The sequence below is a fragment of the Diadema setosum genome, chromosome 4, assembly GCF_964275005.1.
Source record: "Diadema setosum chromosome 4, eeDiaSeto1, whole genome shotgun sequence".
NCBI lineage: Eukaryota > Metazoa > Echinodermata > Echinoidea > Diadematoida > Diadematidae > Diadema > Diadema setosum.
Genome location: NC_092688.1, coordinates 30,201,408 through 30,223,225, shown reverse-complemented (window position 1 = coordinate 30,223,225; position 21,818 = coordinate 30,201,408). Strand labels below are relative to the sequence as shown.

Genomic DNA, 21,818 nt, shown 5'->3' with positions numbered 1-21,818 from the left:
GCCATGATAACAATGGAGTGTACATACATTCTGACTCAATTATAATGCCTTCCACAGGTACCCATGCAGATCAGTTAGTGTCACTACACTGGATGTGTTAATGTACCTTAGACTTTCCTTTTCATAAGGTCTGCGTTTGAAAGCAGGCTGCTGAATTCATAAAACTCATCCAGCAGTAAAGTGTGAGACATCAGTCAGGGGTTGTTGTATTTCCATGCTCATGAATTCACCGTCAGCCCTGTTTTAACAGAGCCTTTCAAACTAGAGTTACCACACAGTCTGGATAGTGTCCGGGTAATCTTTTTTTACCCTGCCTGTTAAAATGTTGCTCAGATATTGTCACAGTAACTTTTGCCAAATTCTACCCTAGCCAGCTAGGGTAATTACTGTGACATTATCCAGACATGACTGCAATACCCCTTCAACCTTTCTATTAAAATGCAACCACAGTATTCCTTTGATACGCTCAGCATGCATGCGCTAAACTGAGGACAGAGAATGATTGACATACCACATGTTGATCAAGTGCATGGATTGTAACACCTGATCTCTGTGTAGTAGAGATCAGTGATTGTAACCACGTTTTGTTTACAGACACACGGCACTGGCCAGTGGGTGGGGTGGTCACATCAGTGGACGCTTTCCGTGGAAACCTACCCGGAGGTTTTCTGTGCATGTCTGTTGAAATGGTACCCCTCCAAAAAATGTGGTTAAGCTAAAAAACAAACTGTGGTCAAGCTTTGTTCATTTTTGCTTTCGAGCCAATTAACCCTTAAAAGTTTTACCAGAAAATTTAAACCGGGCCACCCCCCCCCCCCCCCTTTTAAAAACATGGCGCTGGTCCTGATCCAGACATTGTCATCGTGGTAAAGTCTGTTAAAACAGGGCTTTAGATTTAAAGTTATGTGGTAATTGCGAATTTAACAACACACAAAAATGTCGCCATGCGCTAGGGTAACAATGCATTTAAGATAGTATCTGTATCATTACGCAAAAACAACATCTCGCAAAAATGTCTATGACCTTAATTTGCGAAAATATCTGTATGCTAAAATAACAGCATATACAGTATTTTTTCTCAGAGAGAGAATAATTTGTTTTATTTGGGAATGTGCTGGGAAAGGCACAATAGTAATCATTTCTTTGTGTTGAAGACAACATAATTAAAGTCACTTAGTGGCAGTTGATATACAGTTCGACCTCGATTATCCAACATCCTTTTATCCGGAAATCTCTATTATCCTGACGCATTCACGCAGTGAAGGACTTTTTTTTTCATCCAAAAATTGATAAAAAACAGTGACTTTCATGGATCTATTTCACTAATTTCATAAGATGTGCATGATAGGTTTCTCAATATCTAATGAGGTAAAACATGTATGATTTTCACATAAAGATATACTTAATTTTTGTGAAGAAGGGACTACAATTTTGTGCAGGCTAGCATAGATTACACCACCGTTGCAGGGTACGCTACCTGCCCATGCCAGCTGCCAGTAGTGCACTGGGACAGCAGCTTGGACGGCAGCTATATACATTAACATTGTGTCTCCCATATCCGGCCAATTTGCTTATCCGGATGAGCGCCGGTCCCAACATGGCCGGATAATCGAGGTCAAACTGTATTCCATTTTAATGTTTATACTATAAATTTACCAAAAATTTTTCTTTTCATGTCTTTCTAATCATAGGACTGACAGAAGTATATATATTCTAAATGCTTCATTTGATTTGGGTTTCAAAGTCAGAGGAGCTTCTTCTAGGGGTCATTTTCCCTGGAAAGGCCAGTGATAAGCACGACTGTCATAAAATTTACCAAAATTTTGCCTAACTGGTATGATTTCATATGGTATTTACCCAGCTGTTGGCAGTGTTCACATTGGGGATAGTGACAATGATTCTCTTGGGAATTTTGGAGTCGTTGGGTCAAAGGTCGGGTTAAAATGCCAAAATTCTACTATTTATTGCTGAAATTACACTTTTTCTCCGTATCTTGGAGATTACTCCATGCATAAACTTAAACTAGGTACAGTGGACACCCATTATAACAAAGTCCTCGGGACCGGCAGTTTTCTTTTGTTATACCTAAATCTCTTTATATCCGAACAAATAAACAATAGAAAACATATAAATGATAGAAAACAAAGAGCGGATAATGTTGTGGCCTGAATTTTTACTTCATTGTAACCGGAATTTCGTTATAATTGTATATACATGCATTACTGCACAATGATTCTATAGGGAAAGATTTTGGCCCTGGAATCAAAGGTCAGATGAATATGTTAAAAATGTCACATTTTCCCCATATTTTTAAAGTAGCTCAAAGTGTTGTCATGAAAATGTATGTTACCAGTTACTGACTACATGTATTTGAAAAGTTGTGAGCCATGGGGTTAAACGGTGAGGTTGGATGGTCAAGTTAAAATGATGAAATTTCCAAATACTTGCTCTCTTTCAAAATTCAGCCATCCATCCATCCAAATGAAACCTAGTTCCAGGAAAGTAAACACTCAACACATTTGTGACAAACATGCCATTTCAGTTATTTGCCAGTTATGTGAAAATGTTGTCTTACATTGTCAAGACATACTCTAGACCTATTGGAAGAACCATGCAATATGTCAGAGGCATACCAGTCACCATGGTGACATTTCTAGTCTCTAGTTTAACGAGTTGTTGTCTTGCATGGTGTGCGCCTGTCATTTCATGTGCTGGTCTAACAAATCTGCAATGTCAAATATTATGGCTTTATGAACAAAAAACAAACCAAAAAAAAAGGTTGGAACCATCTTATGCATTAGTTTTTGTGTGTGTGCTGTATCTATTTTGGACATTTTGTGCTGTCACTTCTGCAATCTTGCCTCTTGCAGTGTTGCATTTCAAGTCATTGTGAACAGTTTTTGTCTTTCATATCTCTGAATTTTCCCCATCCACACACCAAGCAGACACTGGAGATGGGATGTGCAGGTCCAGAGGAGCACATCCAGGGCATAGTAACATGAAATATATGTATGAGTCAAAATAAATTGGGGCTTCTTGTCTCACAAACGTAGTGATACAATATTCATTTACTTGCATTCTTTCTTAGTGAATGTTATGAATTGAAGTATTTCTTGAAAAAGCCACAGATAGAATATAGCTCTTAAAAAATAAAGTATGTCATGTGAATTTTCCACCCTGTTTTTAAAAACTAGTTCCATCATATAAAATCATGCATTGCTGTAGTGTTTCTGTCATTCTGCTATTTTCAAAGCTGACACAACAATTTGTTTTTCTCTTCAGCATTTCAACTACAAGCTCTCTATTATGTTAAGAAAACAAATACTTTATATATATATATATATATATATATATATATATATATATATATATATATATATATATGTATGTATATATATATATATATGTATGTATATATATATATATATATATATATATATATATATATATATATATATATATATATATATATATATATATATATATATATATATATATATATATATATACATATGTATACTTCAGTATCAGTATATTGTGTGATGTAATAGCTTCTGGTAAATGCTGTATTGGTTTGCATACTATGAGAGATTGAGACATACAAGTAGACATATACAATGTAATCAGCAAACAGAAGTTAACATTTCAAAAGAGAAAAGTTAAAGAAAAAGATACAAAAGAATGTTTCCCAAAAATGCCCACTATGAGAATAGAAAAGGTATACAAATATCGACATATGTACAAGTGCAGTGTAATGTACATATTGAAGTATATCATGATGTACATGTAATCACATGAAACATTGAAAATATCTGCCACGGTGGCTTTTGCAAAGAACTTGACTATAACCACCACATAATGTGTTTCCTTGAGCAGCCATTGTAGACAGGTTTGACTGTACTTTGATGTGTTGTTTCTAAACAAGTATGAAAGTAAACTTTTTGAAATATGGCTCAAACCATTGATCTACCTCATCTGAATAACACATGGCGAATTCAAGATGACCAGTCTAAAGGGGACTGTAACTTGTTGAAGTGAGGATTCAGCTTGTAACGTTTTGTGAGATATTAATTAGAAACCACTCTATGAAATGTTAAGGAGCATACAATTCTAAGGGGAATCAAAAGTTTATTTGATGAAAATTGATTTTGAAATGACCAAGATATCTAAAAACAAGGTAAAACAAAGAGATCCCAATAAAAGGCGTGGCCTGTCAATTTTATTAGGATCGCTTTTGGGGATATCTCAGCCATTTCAAGGCCAATTTTCATCAAATAAATGTTGAATCCTTCTTAAAATTACATGCTCTTTTCATATTTCATAAGAGGTTTCTCATTATCTCACAAAAAAAAAAAAAAAATATTATTAATCTGAATCCTCACCTCAACCAGTACTGTACAGTCCCTTTATTAACCAATATCAGTAAATGTTGATGATTTATGATATGCAGTCAACTCTTGTAAGTTAAATCTGTCGGGACAAGAGAATTCACTTGACCTGCATAATGCAAAATGGACACTTTCAATATTTTGGTCTCGAAAGTGTGCTTCAACTTCAGCACAAATTTGCCTTGCCAGTATGCCGCTGACTAATTCAGTGTAGTCTGCGTGTATTAACTTAAGACTATATATTTACCTACAAAAACAAATCGCTGTTGAGCTATAAATTGCGCAGCTATATTATAATTAGGTATTGCAAACAAAATCTTCAAGCTATCCTTTGTACAGTATTCCTTCTCTTTTAAGAGAGTGTATGGTATTAAGAAGTGTTAGGAGTCTGTCTGTCCTACAAAGGAGACTTGCCTCCAACGACTGTGACCTTCAGAATCTTGGGTATCAGATTCACACATCTGATCCAGCATGCACGCTGCTCCTCTCCTCTTCTTTCCTCCTCATCTAATAACCACGCAGAAAGAATATGTTTACTCCCACATTTTATACTCACGCTCATACAAATATAATTGCTAATATCCACACACCAAAAAGTAAGCTAATGTACAAAGTAAGTTGGCATGATGTCAGCCAAAAAAAAAAAAAAAGATCAACTTACAGCATCAGACTTTGTAATGGCAGTTCTACATGATGCAACTCAGTTTCACTATTTTCTACTCAATCATCACAACTCTAGAATGACTTGATAAAGATGACGTAATTTTGGTATTTGCTGTACCATTTCAAGCAGAATGCTACAAGTATGTGTTTTCATCTTCCATAATGACATGGAAGAAAGGATTTCTACCTTTACAGATTCTTCATCACAAGGCCAACATCAATCTAATTGTGTACATTTCTTCTATATATATGTCTATGTGTTTTGTACACACTGGCATTGAGTTAATGCAGCTGTCACACTCGTGTCATGGTAAGGAATAACAAACCCAATTCTTTATGACTATGAAGCAAAGTTTTTGTCATAAATACAACATTCAGACCCAGACACTGACACTCAGAAACAGGTAGAAAAGATACCAGGACATCCACAGATTTCCATTTCTGGTACAGTACTTTTTATTAAATCATTGGTACTTTCTTGTAATATATATATATATATATAATATATATATAATTATATATATAATATGTATCTGAGCACTGAGCTTAAGCTACAACAAAATGGTAATAGAGATGAATTGTAGTAGTAATTCAGTATATTGTGTGACCTAATATCTTTTTGTAACTGCTGTGTTTGTTTGCGTACTATTAGAGATTATGAGACATACATGTAAATAAATAACCGGCAAACAGAAGTTAACATTGCAAAAGAGAAATAGTAAAAACAAAAAGATACTCCAAGAGAATGTTTTCAAAAAACCATATGCACACTACGAGTATAAAAAACGTATACAAAAATGAGGTGTAGTTACAATCTATAGCAAATTTCATCAGTCACCTTACAAAAAGTAGATGAAACAGTATACAGAACTATATATATGTATACATATATCATATAATATATATAGCTGGAATTTTTGCAGTAGACTGACATGTAATATATCATATTTTATATATATTCATATGTTTGTATATGTGCACAATAGTTCTACATATAGGTGTTTATGACATAATTCTACAATATTTCTATGTAACGAGATGATATACACGCATTGCTTTTCTATAGTGATACATTTCTTTGCAGAACAGTACAAGACATTTCAGCAGCTGAAGATCAAGTTTCATTTGGAAAGCTATTTCTACCAAACAAAAACATTGCAGTACATGCGCATAGAGCACTCTGAGTTTAATCTCTCTATACATCTAATTTTCATGCAACTGGAATTTAAGTACATACATATATTTCTTATTTCATAACTAATAAAGACACATATAGCGAAATATCGAGCTGGCAAAAATATGCACAGTTGCATTACATCTCTCTGTACAAAAAAGGACACACAACAACAAAAACAATGGAAAAACCCATGTATCCCTGAATATTGCATTATAGCCATTACCATTTACATGTTTCAAAACTAAATATATATCTCAGTTGGAGAAGCATAAAACATATTTAGGAAGCAAGGGAAGCAGGCAATGAAATTGGAGATACAATATCTTGTTTTTTGGTTTGTTTTTCTTTTTTGCAATATCTTCTACAAATATTCATAATTCAAGCAAAATTATTCAATCAAATTTGTTAGTTGGATGAATTAAAATAGTAATGCAATAATAAAATGAAGGAGCAGGCAATGTAACATTCTTTTTTTGAGGTTTCATCTCTGCCTAACAATACCACTGTCCTTACTCCAAAATGCATTTAACCCCCCCCCCCCCCCCCCCCCCCCCCTCACCATTACTGACACTTGGCATTTACAAGACTCTGATGATGGTCAGAATCTCTTTCCTGGTAATTCTACAACCTGCGGTCATTGCCAAAATTTGTCATTTAAAAGAAAAAATTAATAAATAAATTGAACTTGCATATCACATACCAACAGATACAACACCTAATGATTTATACTTCAGGACCCTTTTTTCAGAAAGCTTTACTCTTTTTGTCAAATATTGTCTGAAGATCAAAAGTGTATCAGAAAAGCATGCATTGATTACTTACTCTTTTTACTGAACACCTACATGTATAGCACACAGAATGTTTCTTACACTTTTTTTATTTGCTCATTGCAGCTTCAGGCATCTCCATACAAATTACATTGTTTGGATGATGTGATAATTTAAATGTTGTGCCATGCTTTCAACCTGAGCTTTCCTGATACAGTAGAGAGTCAGCTTCTTTTCAGTATTCCATTGCCTCTCTGCACTGGAGGCTATACATTTTTTATGAATATAACAATGACTTCATTTGAAATCTTCACTCACAGGGTGAAATGGGCTGGGAATGTTCTATATATTGTCTTTTGTCAGAATTCTCCAGAAAACCATTTCATTTTGCTTTCAATTTGTGACACTGGTATATGTGACCTTATGAGCAGAGAACATGCAGTTTACAAGAACTATGAGTTATTTCAGACAGCCCAAACAATTCCTTTAAGAATGCATATCAAAATATACTTCATGCTGATCAGACAATTTTTGTGTGCATCTCATGTCACAAAATGGAATCAGATTTCAAAACCCAAAATTTGCCAATAATGGTCCAAATGTGTCTTCAAACTGGACACAAACATTCACACATCAAAATCAAGGAAATTCTACAAATTACTTCGGGAATTACTCTTGTATTACATGTATCTCAACAGGCAAAAATAATTTTAGATCAGGAAGGCTATTATATTCTCTTGTCAGAACATCAAGCAACACTTTTGTTTTCAGGGGACCTCCAGCAGAATCACAGAGACTTTGCAGCTCTGCGCCTATTGAGTTTTGCATTAGTCTGGATGAACATTAAATTGTTGTTGAAACACTTTAACCACTTAGACATGTTTGGTGAGGTGGAGCTAAACTTGGCCTTCCAGTTACTTCTGCAACGAACTGTGAGCTCTTCGAAAATGTGAATATAGTCCATGCATAGATATAGGTAGGTTCTCTTGCATGCATGCATATTGAGAGTTGCCTGTTTTAAAGGATCAGGACTTTATAGCTGTCATTTGGAATGTCTGTTTGCAGTGCAAAGGGTATTCTGAACAGTCCATAACTTTCAGCATCTAAGAAATTGCATTTTTGAATTATTAAAGTTGGATCACTTGATGAGTTATCTAATAATGTATCACTTCATTTTTTTTTTTTTTTTTTTTTGGGGGGGGGGGGGTGGGAGTTAATCCTACCCACAATTGGTTTTCTAGCCCGCCAGTGAATGCTGTATCCTAAAATAATTCAATGCAAAGTAGGTAGGAAACATATATCAAGGCATTCTTGGAACAAATTTTTGAGACATCCGGAATCACCAACAAATTGGCATTACTGGTTTAGCTATGATCAAAGCATAGACCCTACCACAAAAGTAAGGTCTCTTTTTTCTGTTGCACCTTTATTCCTTACACTCCAATCCTGGCTTTGCAGCTAAAATGATACACGCAATCCTGTAAGATTAGATAGCAAAAATGTGAAGACGATGCCAAGTTTGACAAGTCGCAAAGTTGTTTACTATTGCAAGAGATAAAGCATCACACAGTCTGGCATGATGCATATATTGCAAATATATAACCAACAGGAGATGGGTTAGCCATGGTTGATTTTGTTCTCACAGTCATTACCCTGCATGAGTGGTGAAGCCACAAAAATCTAAGCTTTGATCAAGCTATAAATAGACTATTTAAACCAACATCATCGATACTGCATGTCAGTATTAAATTGCTGTTGAATTTTCATCACGATGATCTTGTTCCACGCTTTCCAATCTAATTTGTGAGCATCATCATGATGCTGTAAAGTAGATAATTTCCAGTGTTGCACACACATCAAAAAGTTGAAAACACCTTGTCCTTGGAATAGTTTTAAGAAATAACTGAAGCTAAGTTTGCTGGAATGACATCATATTATCTAAAGGCTAGGAATTGTGTATACAGGTGATGCTTTAAGCATGAAGTTGGTCATCACAGTCTTGAATACTGTAGGGAGAGTCTAAGACATTGAGTAACATTTTTTCTAAACTACTGCTGAGAAAAAAAAAAGTGACAGAACTATTGGAAATCTTTCCAAATCTCCTACTCCCTCTGAAAGATTTTCATTAAAGATTTAAAATATGTGTGAAAGGGATTAATTTTCAGAAGGATTGATACATTTTTTAGGAGAACAATAAAACTTTCTTGGAGTTTCGAAGGAAAGTCAAAGTTAAGTGGTAACAAAAGAAAAAAAACAAAAACATTTTTCGGCATGTGACTCAATTCTCACATCACATAAATTGAATGATATCGATATTCTTCTAGAGAGGGAAGCAAGTTATGGCTAATGTTATGAGACTTGAAATATGAAGCCCTTGCCATCACTGTCACTTGATACAGAACCTAATAAATATCACTACATCAGCTAGTTTCATTCTGAGTGGTGTGTATGTGAGAGGTTGTTACTTCTACGCTGAAAAGTACACTAAAATCCACACAGGGACCAAAAAAAAAAATCATACCTTCCTCATCCATTTTTCACAAAGAGTTGGTTGTTGCGCACTTTAAGATTTCACATCACTCGTACATAATATAGACTTGGGCTGTCAATTCAGATACATGATTAAACTGACATTTGTTCATGAAAGTCTTGATTTACGTGTGTGCACGTAACTCCTTAGAATTCCTGTAAAATCTAGATGGCATATTGGGGCACCCAATACTATAAATGGACAGTATAATTGGCTATTCTCAAACCTAGGAACAGTTTGACAAAGAACTCACTGCACGATTGTTCTGCAGGCACTTGCCAGTTGAAGATGGAATCTTGACTTCATGCTTCCTGTATCTACCACCTTGAACTGGAGACACTACTATAACCAGCCACAGACGGCATATCTAGAATGGCTACTGTGCCTATGAGGCATTATGCTATTTACACACAAGTCACTCTAATATTAATAGACATGTAAGTACATATCTATTGCAAACACATGATAAGGAGCACATCTCAAAGCAAGAATGAAACTAAATTATGTTTGACTTGACATTACAGAAATCAAGTATACTGTACATTGTACATCATCTACAGTTACACCACCACGATTCTGCCAGTTGCACATGATAATGTACAAATATGAATATGATTTAATGTGACTGGCATATAGGACAATTCAAAATTGGAGTTCATCACATATGTATCACATGACTGCATTAACTGCTTGAGATTTATATTTGTTAAAATGCAAGACATGATACTTAAACACTATTTCTTCCACATGGCAATGTTTCTCCTAGCATTAGAGGAAAGTAACAGCAATTACAAATAACACTGGTCAGGCAAGAAAAAGGCTCAGACTTTTGTGAAAGAAATGCCCAACAGTACAAATGTCACCTAGCAGATGTCTTTAAGATACCTCAGTAGTTTCCTCAGAGCAAAAATACCTTCGATTCAGATGGAGGAAATTTTAATCCATCCTTCTATCTTATCCCTCTTCAAAAGACTATATAACTCAGACTGAATATGTTTATGTCTGAGCTGCTGCAGGCAACATACACACTAAATTTGTTGCAATAGTTCATGATCAAATATTCAGCTTACCTTCCACACACAAAATTTCCAATGTTTGCATAATATATCATTTATACCTATAAGCCATTTGTACTCCAGACATGAAGAAGTTAGTTCCCTTGTAATTTTTACGATAAAGGAAGATCATATTCTGCAAATAGGGACAGGTATCCACTGGCAGACATTACCTTAAATTAAACAACACAGCGTGAATATATTTCATAACACTTCAAGTCTAAAATCTATCATGCTGAGTAGTAATAAATGATGACAAATCACCATTTGGCCACAAGTGTAAACATATGCCTGCATTTCCCATTTTATCTTGCACATGTTGGTTTAAATATGCTATTTTTCAACATTTTATAGTACTTAACTGATGTCATCTGTCTACTCACTAGAAGTAGATATCTAGTCACCAGAATTAGAAATCTCTTTAGTGTAAAGGGAGGGTCAAGTGGGGTGCAAGGGAGATTATCACAAAATCTAATAATTTGCCCCAAGAATGTCTATATTGTGGTAAATTCTTATGCAAGATTACATTAATAGGCAAATAATGGCATGGGATCACTCTGAACTAGCAAACATCTCGTTTACAGCCATACACCCACACTGACGTAAACTCTTGCAGGTTTTGTATCTTTGTTTTTGGATGGATCATACATCTACATCATAGAGGATATCTCATAGTACAGCACCATGCAGTCAACCACTAGTGAGTCATAGCCATGTATATCCGATATTCTGTGGTTGAATTAATGTTCAGTACTCAACCATGTTTTCGTTGATATAAGTGGGAATCAAACTCTGAGAAATGACATGTTGGAAAAGCACTGCAAAATGTATGTTAAGCATGCCCCTCATTTAAGGCCCAGTGCAGATGGCTGATGTCTTGTGACAAAATATGTGTAAAGGAAAAAGGCAGTCCTTGTGTGCTGCTGGTGGCAAGATTGCATCTTAACAGACTGGCATATCTGCCCCTCTCGCAGGAATTGTTTGCCCATCATAAAAACATCAAGAACCATAATCGTGAGAACTATCGAACAATGGCCACACAAACTTCATAACACAAAATCAGTACTGTCTAACTTTTTGTTAAGTACAGGTAAGCGACTCAAAGAGAGAGAGAAAAAAAAAAGTTCCTTACTCTAATTGATAAAGACTCTGAGCTGTGTGACAGTTGATGGCAAGCTACAAATTTGCTCCAGGCATCATTTGAACAAACTGGCAAATAAAATATACAATATTCTAGCTGTACTGAAGTTTCAAGTATTCTACCTTGGTACTGATATTTTAAGCCACATGAAATGAAGGAAAGCATTTGTGTGACAGATGACATGGTCAGAGTCTGGTTTTTGGTCCACAGCGCTTGACATAAATCACATAGCATGACAACATCCAACATCCTTCAAGATGGAGAGATGAAACAGGTGGACTATTTAAACTTCTTTCATTATTCCTCACTATCTGAAACATATATATGACAACATAGACTCTATCAATGCACCATCAACAATGGCACAACTTTGCCTCAAACTATTTGGGGAAATAGGATCTACTACATCACTATTGCAAAGAAAATGACACAGGGCAACATATAAGATCACATATACAATAAAAAAAATCATAAGTCTCTGAATGAAGAGATAAGACAATTATTATATAATAAAGATTATATACCAACCACATAGAGCAAAGTACAAGGTATGGAATTCACACAACTACAACACTAACAATGCATACACAGTACAAACTATTCATCACATTATCATTTACATATCAAATTTCAAAGTATAAAAAACAAATGGACAATGTAAAAAAATAAGCGAAATTTAACAGATCACCTGTTAGCATACATCAATGTAATTTACTGTACATTTGAGGAATGATATAAAATCAAAATTTCTTCCATTTCATAGCAATTCTTTTTTTTTTTTTTTTGGTTTCGAAAAAGGAAATACCAATGTGAGTACATAAATGATCCCTGAATGCTGGCATCTATCTGTAGAGAATGATTCTTAATAGGGCTTCATTTCTGTTCTTCAAATTGCTGAATGCTCTACTTCTTAGCCTAGTTGAGAGGAATCGTTCTCTTTCTAGGTAGATATTCCTTTTTATGCATTTTTAGGCTTTGTCTGCAATCACAGAAAAATAGACGGTGGTGTAAATGTAACAAACCACATTAGAAGTCTTGAATCTCAAGAAGACTTGATGAAGACAAATTTTAGCATTTTACAGCCATTTCAACAAACAATAATTGCAGTTATCATGGTAACCACTAGTTACACCTAAAAAAAAAAACTGTTGGCAAGCAAGTTTATTGTTTCTATATAAGTAAGTACAATCACTGTGAAAATCTAACACATGCATTTCTCTCCAAAAAATAGGTCCAGGTCAGTCATGCTACACATCACTGTGTTAATTTCATCCTATGTACATTCCTTATCTGGGTATGATGTACAATACATTCATCAGACCAGCTCCCCGTACTTCAAGCTAATTGCAGAGCAGTCACCCCTGAGTGACCATGAGTGGTTTTGCTTGCACACAGACATATCACAGCTTACAACATTTTGGCTCAGACTTAAAAACTCTGGTCATTGGCATTATCAGTGGGACCCTCCTGACCACAAAGTTGCACATTCTGTTGCACACACGAGAAGCCGTGACTTCAGTATGTTGGGTCACATTCCATGTAGAGGAAATGACTAGAAAGCATACAGAACCAGCCAGCGGACGAAGATCAGAGAAAACTGCACGCACCTGTAGCACTTCTACCACTGTTTAACCATTAACAAGTGCATGCATTACACAACCAGTCAAAATAAAAAACAAAATCAGGGATCAAGTGCATTACTTCACATTGATATTTCTGTTTTTGCAATAAACAAATACACAAGACTACCATAAAATGTTTTGTGGTTGTCTTGGCAAGGATTTAAACTGTAAACATTTAGATAATACATCAGTCACTTACCACTTGCCAATTGATATAAATCTGGTAAGTATATTTCATCATGAACTCTAGTACTGAATTTACCTCGCCTGTATTCTCTCTCTTCTGTTCACACTACACAGTAAGATGAAAAATAAAATTACAAATGTACAAAAGTGAAGGAATTTAGCAAAAGAAAAAAAAAGGAAGAAATGTATTCATTCTAGAGAATGTTTCAAGTCAGAACTTAAATGTTACATGGAAATCTGTCATTAGTACAATGATCTTTAAAGTACTGAAAAGCCTGTAACTTTGGTTTTATTTCAGTGCTTTCTTTGTTCTTTAGCTTTCTCCTGGACTGAAATTTGTACTTTAAACACATGAGTCCACAAAGATAAATTACTTTGCTTTGCATTCTTTTTGTATACAAAAGACATGAATAGCTGGTTTAAAAAAAATGTACTGAGAATTTGATGACCAAATATTCAACCTAGTTCTTTGTGTCAGCTTGGAAAGCACATATCAACCCAATGACTACTGTTCCCTGGTAAGCCTTGTACAAAGTGTATGGCGATTTCAGACTAGAAAGGGGAAATGATTCTATGTATACTAACACTTTACCTCAATATGATGCAGTTTGCTGCAGAATCTTAGCAGAAAAACTAGTATACGACTTACTCTTTATTTAATGGCAGCATATGAGGTGATGATGATGATGATGATGATGATGATGATGATGATGATGATGATGGAGGTGACAGTAAAGCGGTTCAGGATGAGGAGAATGACAATGATGGTAACAAGGTTGTGAATTGGTGTTTGATATTAATTGAAAGTGATGATACAGATGATGATGATAAGGTAAAGTATTGATGTAAGGGTAGATTATACTGATGGGGCTGCCACTGGTGTATATTACCACCATTTGATCTCTATATTACATTTGGAGTCAACTTGCAGAGGAAAGAATCTTCAAAGGAAAATTCCCTGGTATTCTATATCATTAAAACAAAATCATTTTAGTTTTACTTTCACTGAGATTGCATGACTGTCTTAGCAATCTGTGTGATCAATCTATCAATAGTTTGATATATCATTAGTTACATACTACTAGTACCTATCCAAGTACCTTAACTGCTAATTCGTACATTACATTGTGAATCTGATAAAATATATGCCTACCTTGTATGAACAGTAGACTCCTTTGGTTTAGTTTTGACTACAATTAAAGCCATCACACATGTGAGCACACACTGTCATTCATTATTTCTAAAGAAGACATAAGCCGTTGATCTGGTATTCCAAAAACTCCCATTCTGTCAATACAAGTGAGGGAGAACACCATTGAAAAACCTTACCTAACAAAGCTCTGGCATTTAAAAGAAAACAAAAAAATGGCAACAGTCAGGCTTGGTGCGGGGGAGGTCAAACTAATTCTTGGATCTCTTGCTTGATGGTGACCGTTCGGGCAAATAGGGCGGACAGCTCTTGGCCAAAGCTGGTACTCAAGGTTGGATGGGTAGAGGCCATCTTGGCAAAGTTGACCAGCGCCTCTCGGAGACGGTCCACCTCCTCCTTCAGCACACCCTTCTCCTCTCGCTCCTGTGAATGGTCAGACGGGGACACGGGAGTGACCAACATCAAACACATGACAAGAAGAAGCAAAGAAGAAAGAAGAGAAAAAGGAAGTCAAACAGTAGTGGTAGAAACATTTTCCATTCAAGTTGACTAATCTAAGACAAGATGAGTGAAAACCATGAAATCAGGTAGTCAAAGAACATCATTAATGTTTGAGACTTAATAAATCATCCAAGATGTTGATTCATGTCCTCTTGATATCTGTAATATTCAACTGATGGTACACAAATACATTAACATGTCACTGCCTTATTTCTTTTAAATCTTGCTCTGTACGAATATTACTCACTGCTCACCACTAACTGCATTCAGAATACAATGCTGAAGGTGTAAACTTGCTGCAGTTTTCACACGAACTGGAAAAGCATTCAAAGATTTACAAGCAATATTGTAAATGCATCAGAATCTCACTCTTCACAGAGAAATACATTTTGCATTTTCTTGCAACAAAATTTCCCTGAAATCATCATGATGTCTTCAATTCAACATATCTCTCCAGTGTTTCCAAGCAAGCCAGACAAATTCTCTCCCAAAGAAACAGAAATTGCAATCTACTTAAGTTGTCAGGCTAAATGTAAAATCCCAAGGGACATGCTCACTTCCTCAAAACAGAAAAAACCACAGCGATACCTCTATGTATAATGCATGTCATGAAAGTGAGACAAACTCACCAGCATACAAACAAACAAAAAAAGAGAGAAGAAGAAACCATCCCACCTCACGAGGCATCTGGAAATGGGGTGGGTGAAAGACAGCACCCCAGTGTAATCTTTGGCCCATATTTTGCCATGATTAGATTTCATACCTGCTTTGCTTCACCAAATTGCATTTGAGATGGGGGAGGGACAGAGGGCAGTGGCTGGGGTCTGAAGAGCCCAGCACTGACCGATGGTCAGCCTGGGAGAAAAGCACACTTGTGATTTGATATATTTGAGTTACTTTTGGACTTCTCCCTTCTTTTCACCCAACCTCTTACAAACTTTCCTCCATTTCTATTCTTGCTCATCAAAGGTAGGGTAAAAAGTTGAAACATTTCTGTTTCATTTATGCAGAAAAAACAACAAAAAAAGACTCTTGGGATACTTGTCTTCACTAAAAAGAAAAGGGAATGTATGCATAACCACCCATATAGTGAATAAGTACAAATATTGGGGGGGGGGGGGAGGGGGTTGTAGAAAGTTGGCTTTGTATTCTAGCATGAAAATCAGTCAGAGGTCCTAAATATCAAATTTTGAACGGTGGATCTCCTCTCTTGATTTCATCCCTTAAACATGCAGCTGTGCAACAGGATGTGATCATGCAAAAGTTTTCAGTGTATCCCTGCTCTCTCCCGATACACACCTTGCTAAGTTGATCCCTGAGTAGTGTACATTGAGAGCAGTCTTCTCCTTCCTCAGACTTCCTTTCGCAGTGCCTCCTGGGAGGTGAGAAAAAAAAGACAACAATGTATTTCACTATGTCTCACATAATGGAGGGAAAACCCAGTTGCACAATACAATATCATAGAGCAATGAAATTCTATGCAGCGATACATGTATGCACCAAACTTCTATGAAATTCAAGCCCTTCCCATTCCCACAGAATTCCAATGACCAACATATAATTACATAAACATTTAACCACAGCATTGCTTTGCTAACATACCCCACTTCCATTGTCCATGATAATATTAGATTGTTTGCTGGGGCTCAGATGGTCATATTTTGGCCCACATATGTTTAACTATGCTCAAGTGTTTATGATAATCCTTTCATTAAAGAATTCTTTCTGTACAATTTCTCTGCAACTTCTAAATTTTACTTCGTACTACTTCACGATTTTTTAAAACCAGAAATTCAGTCTTTTCTTTTAAAGAGATGCAAAGATCCATGAAGTACAGATTTTGTGGTTCTGATTATTTCTTCATTCATTCATCAGCATAAAACCCAAACTTATCAGGGACTTCAGCTGAAATCAGTCACAGCTGCATACTTCACTCAAGCATGAAAACAATGAAAAAAAAAACACTTAAAATGTTAGTCACCAAACCTTGTTTTCAATGTTCACAGATTCCTCTACTGAAATCAAAAGAAAATAAGATTTCCTTCTTTCATTTTCTTTTATGGTCTAAATTCTCATGAAGTTACAAAAGTAACTTAATAAAATGTCTGGTGCAAAATTTTACAGACATGAATTAAATCCTAGAGAACTGGCTGAATATTGTGTATAATGGGTTAGTTGATCTCTGTATTTTGTAGAACAATATCTAATACAGCTTGGCAGATCCAGAGGGGGGCACACCGGGCGCGCGCCCCCTCTTTATTTCTTGTTAAAACAAGAGAAATAAAAAAAGAAAAACAATGCGGGGGCATGTGTGCCCCCTTTAATTTGGTAAAGGCGCCTCCCCTTTAAGGAATTCCTGGATTCGCCCGTTATATAACAGGGGTCGACATTAGCGGTGGCCCCTTCGCCCAGGGCCACTAAAAATTGATGTTAGGTCCACAAATTTCCAAACAGGTTATCTTTTGGTGGCCCTATCAAGAAACTCAGTTTCGAAATGGATTGTTGTTTTTTTTTCAAGCCACCAAAATTCCAAACTTAAAGATTTCAGTGGCCCAAACATGCCAAAAAAAAAAACAACAACCAAAAAAAAAAATAGTGTCGAGTCCTGAATATAAACAATAGCATTAAAACTGTTAAGAAGCAATTAATGCTATATAGTACCAACATTAATTGAGGGTCATCTGCAATCTTTTTTTTTTTTCTAATCAAAGGAAAAAATTTGTGAGGACTTGTCAAAATAATGGTCACTAGGTTTGGGTCTTGTCTGACTTTACTGCCATGAATGCATGGTGAAAATACATTCTGAGACAGGAATAGTGTACCATGTGCCACAGTATCCCAAGCTTCTCTAAACAGAGAACATTCCATCAAATAGCCACACAGGAAACAAGCAACTTACAAAGAGAACATGCACAATTTTTACCTCTTGCATCTAAACACTATAAGCTACCAATTACAACAAAGGAAACGAAAATCTCCAACAACACCAGGTAGTATTTAAATAAAAATCATGAAATTATCCTTTCATACAACCAAGCTGATAGGGTGATGTCAGCTGATGCTAAAACAGGCCATAGTCACTGTAGCCATGAGGTATTACATCAGCATACATCACATACAATTGTATGTATTAGGTAGGGCAACGCGCACATTCATATCTGAAAGGGTTCACTCTTATGTTTCCTGGGAAGTCAAGCACTGTTCTTGGTCCAAGAACTCTCCCAATTCTGAGAACAGAGTGCACCCATGAGCTGTTTCAGTTTTATGAACTTGGCATGCTCATGAGCCGGGTTCACTTCAAGAGGGCAGAGCACTACTAGTATGTGAATGGGGCATACATTCAGCTTGCAAGGTTAAGGATGCATGGGGCAAGACAATGTAGGGACAATTATTTTTCACTCACTACAAGAACAGTAGATTGACAACCTAAATTGTCACATCCAAGAAATTCAGTGCAAGCATTGCCTGTAATCTTATTGTACAGTATGTATCAGATGCTGCTTTTTGAAATGATTGTGGAATGAAAGACAAACCATGTATGATCTTTAAGGTGTCTCAAGGTAATGTAACTGGAATATGTAGTCGCGGTACTATAGTAAAATATTATTGTGGTGACATGACCTACTATTACGTGCTATAGTTGTAGAAGTAATGGCAGTAATAGTGGAAGCAATTGAATCAGCAGTATTGTGGACATTAAGACAGAATGGACATTTTTCAAATGATGACTAATGATCTACAAAATTGTTTAAAAACATGATACATTTTGCAATCATTGCAGTTCAAACCTTTAACACATCAAACAAAATATAACAACAATAACACCACACAAATATCATAATGCCACAAAAGATAGTTCAAAAAGAAACTAAAGGAGTTAAGGATCAATTAATTGATTAATTGATCAAATACTTCTAAAGCTCATGCATGTTTGTCTTTCATTGTTTTAGACAATGACCTTTGCAAGCAAGAAAGAACAGAAGATCACAAGGTCTGGTCAGGAAGACAGTGATACATCAAACAATGAATCAAGACAGGTTCATACTACATCTAACTATGGTACCTCAAATAATTACACCTCATTCAACAAGCCTGCTAAGGAAAATTCACCCCAAAGATAAAGTCACCAGGTATATTAATCAAATGCAACAATACAAGAGAAGGAAAATTCATACGATATATCACTTATCAAATTTGTTCAAAAGTCTGACAGTTACATCCATATATTATGTAGATAGATACAGAAACAAAAATAAATTAAAGTCACAAGAAACAAGCTTTAAATTTTCCAGGAAAGGTTCCACAAAAGAACATTGATCTGCACACCAGCATTTTGACTGATAAAATGAGATTGTTTCTGCGCTTTCAAGCTCAGATAACAAATAACTTTCTCCGTGGGGTGAATTCATCTCTGCTGATTTGCTTTTACCTGATTTGTACTAAGTTTTCCCTGTTGAAGGGTCTAATGAGACTTGGACGTTTCCTGAGGTGGTATCAAATGAAGAAAAACATGCATATAATTCTAAACGTGTTATCACACATCCTAGTCCCCACAATACCCAACTCATAGTTGGTGGTCATGAGAATACTCATACCATGACCTTTAACCCATTGAAGACTACCTCAAGTATAGGTGGCCAGATGTCTATGGGAATTGTGTGTTTCAGTATAGCAAAATCAGCTCATCCTCAATGGGATAATGGTCCATACAACCCTGGCAATCCATCTGGTTACTCATGTTTTGTTGATACAACACACTTCCTATCTTGGAGAAAGAGAGCACACAGTACACAGTGCAATCACAGCAACATAATGTCTTCTAAGCAGTTTCTTGGAAAACAAATTTTAATGACAATTATAGATCTTGTGACCACTGAAACTTTTCAAAAGAATTAAAGACTCAACATTTCACAGGAGTCTTATTCTATGTTAAAATGTAGTGAAACTTCTACCTGTTAGTTTGCTTGACTTATGTTTTATTCAAAATACAATCACCTTGTAGATGTAGGTGGAGTGGTATAGATTCACTTCCTTATGGTGTAGATTGTGTAATATTCTTCCAATATATCCAACACAGAATCATCTATTGCTGCGTTTTAGCTACAATCAAACATATCTCACAAAAAGACCTGCCAAAATATCTCAGAATTGAATTGAATTGAAAACAAAAAAAAACTACTTCTAATAAGAAGCTACATTTATAGCTTTGAAGACATTCCTTAAGAACGAACTCAATGAAGCTTGACTTCCAACCTTATTCTTGTGATCCTGCTACATCCGGTTACATTACATTCATGATCATTAAAGTTGCATTGATGTCAGATAATGAAAATTTTGGTCTTTATGACTGAAAGTGGAAGCATTTGAGGAAATAAAGTAATATATGTGAACATTTCACTGCCCAATTATGAATGAATACAGAAAGGTGGAGAGTGTTTCTGCCTCCAATGAATTCTTATTGGTAACTTCTTTTTTTACATCAAGTGTCAGACAAGAGAGAGCAGCTACATGGATGATAAGAGGAAGGTAAACTATCATTGGAAATCATGTGATCAGATTACATCAATGACTGATGAAGAGCAAACCGTAATTTAGTGGGATTCACACTGACGTAAATAAGTGGGAGTCAACTTTTGAAATCTTTGCCTGTGTGGGCATAAAGATCCCACCTAATAGCATGATCAGCATTGCCATCCAAATCCCCAGAAATCATGCAATTATTTCTGAATTACAGTAATTATTTGAAAAATAGTACAATATCCAGCACTGCAGCAAGTGTGAGAAAGTTGGAGCAAAGATTTCTTATCTCATTATTCAAAACACATAATTGAACAATATTAGCATTTTGGTCGATTTCGGGCGCGAATGGCTTGGTTGACGAATTATTGGGATCAGCAATTCGTAGGATATTTCTGTCCATCTGAACCTGGGCAAACAATCTTGGTATTTGGATTGTGATTGTTATTTCACTTTTTTTTTATCTGTGTGAATGCGACTTATATAGACACTGTCTGAAAAATGCAGATAATTTCTCCTTTTTGATAACTCAATTGAGCAATGGACGATTAATGGAGCTGCCACTCTTTTGCCTCTTATCAGTGGGATTCAGGTTTCAGGTAGGGTATCTTGGATCGTACAGGCCACATTCTCTCTGGAGGAATTAGGCGGAATGGAATATGTACCCTGCACTGGCAGGAAGTCCTATGAGGAAGCAACGACTGGGTCAACTAGGGGCAGTGGTGTAGTCAGGAAAAGGGCAACAGAGGGCAGTAAATGCACAAGATGGGCCTAGACTTGTATCATACATGACATAACAACTCATCACTGACAGCCATTTCCTTGTTGGCTATATTGTGATTCAAGATGCCAACAACAAAACACAGGAAGAAAAAAAAAATCATATAAAAGGCAAACACTGTTCTGTTATCTTCTTGCTGCTGGTTCTACACAAAGAATACTTGAACAAATATATGGTAGTATGCACACTATCAAGACGGCATGCTTGGTCTGACAATCGTCATTGTCTACATACAGAAGTCACAAAACAATGCAGCTTGTCTCATATCCTGTATCTCAAAGTATAGCTCCCCCACTTCCAAGTAGTGCATTAAGTGGAGGTCTATGATCATGCAGTTTTA

General features: G+C 35.9%; 1 protein-coding gene across 1 annotated transcript in view; it reads right to left on the bottom strand.

Annotated features, from left to right (window-relative positions):
• Nucleotides 1–14,925: 14,925 nt before the first annotated feature.
• The window catches only part of LOC140227109 (uncharacterized), a 73,107-nt gene continuing 66,214 nt past the window's right edge, over nt 14,926–21,818 (bottom strand). The window contains exons 3-4 of the mRNA XM_072307540.1: nt 16,480–16,555; nt 14,926–15,102 (exon numbers count right to left, since the gene is read on the bottom strand). Of these exons, the coding sequence (XP_072163641.1) occupies nt 14,926–15,102; nt 16,480–16,555 (253 nt within the window). The remainder of the gene's footprint in view (nt 15,103–16,479; nt 16,556–21,818) is intronic.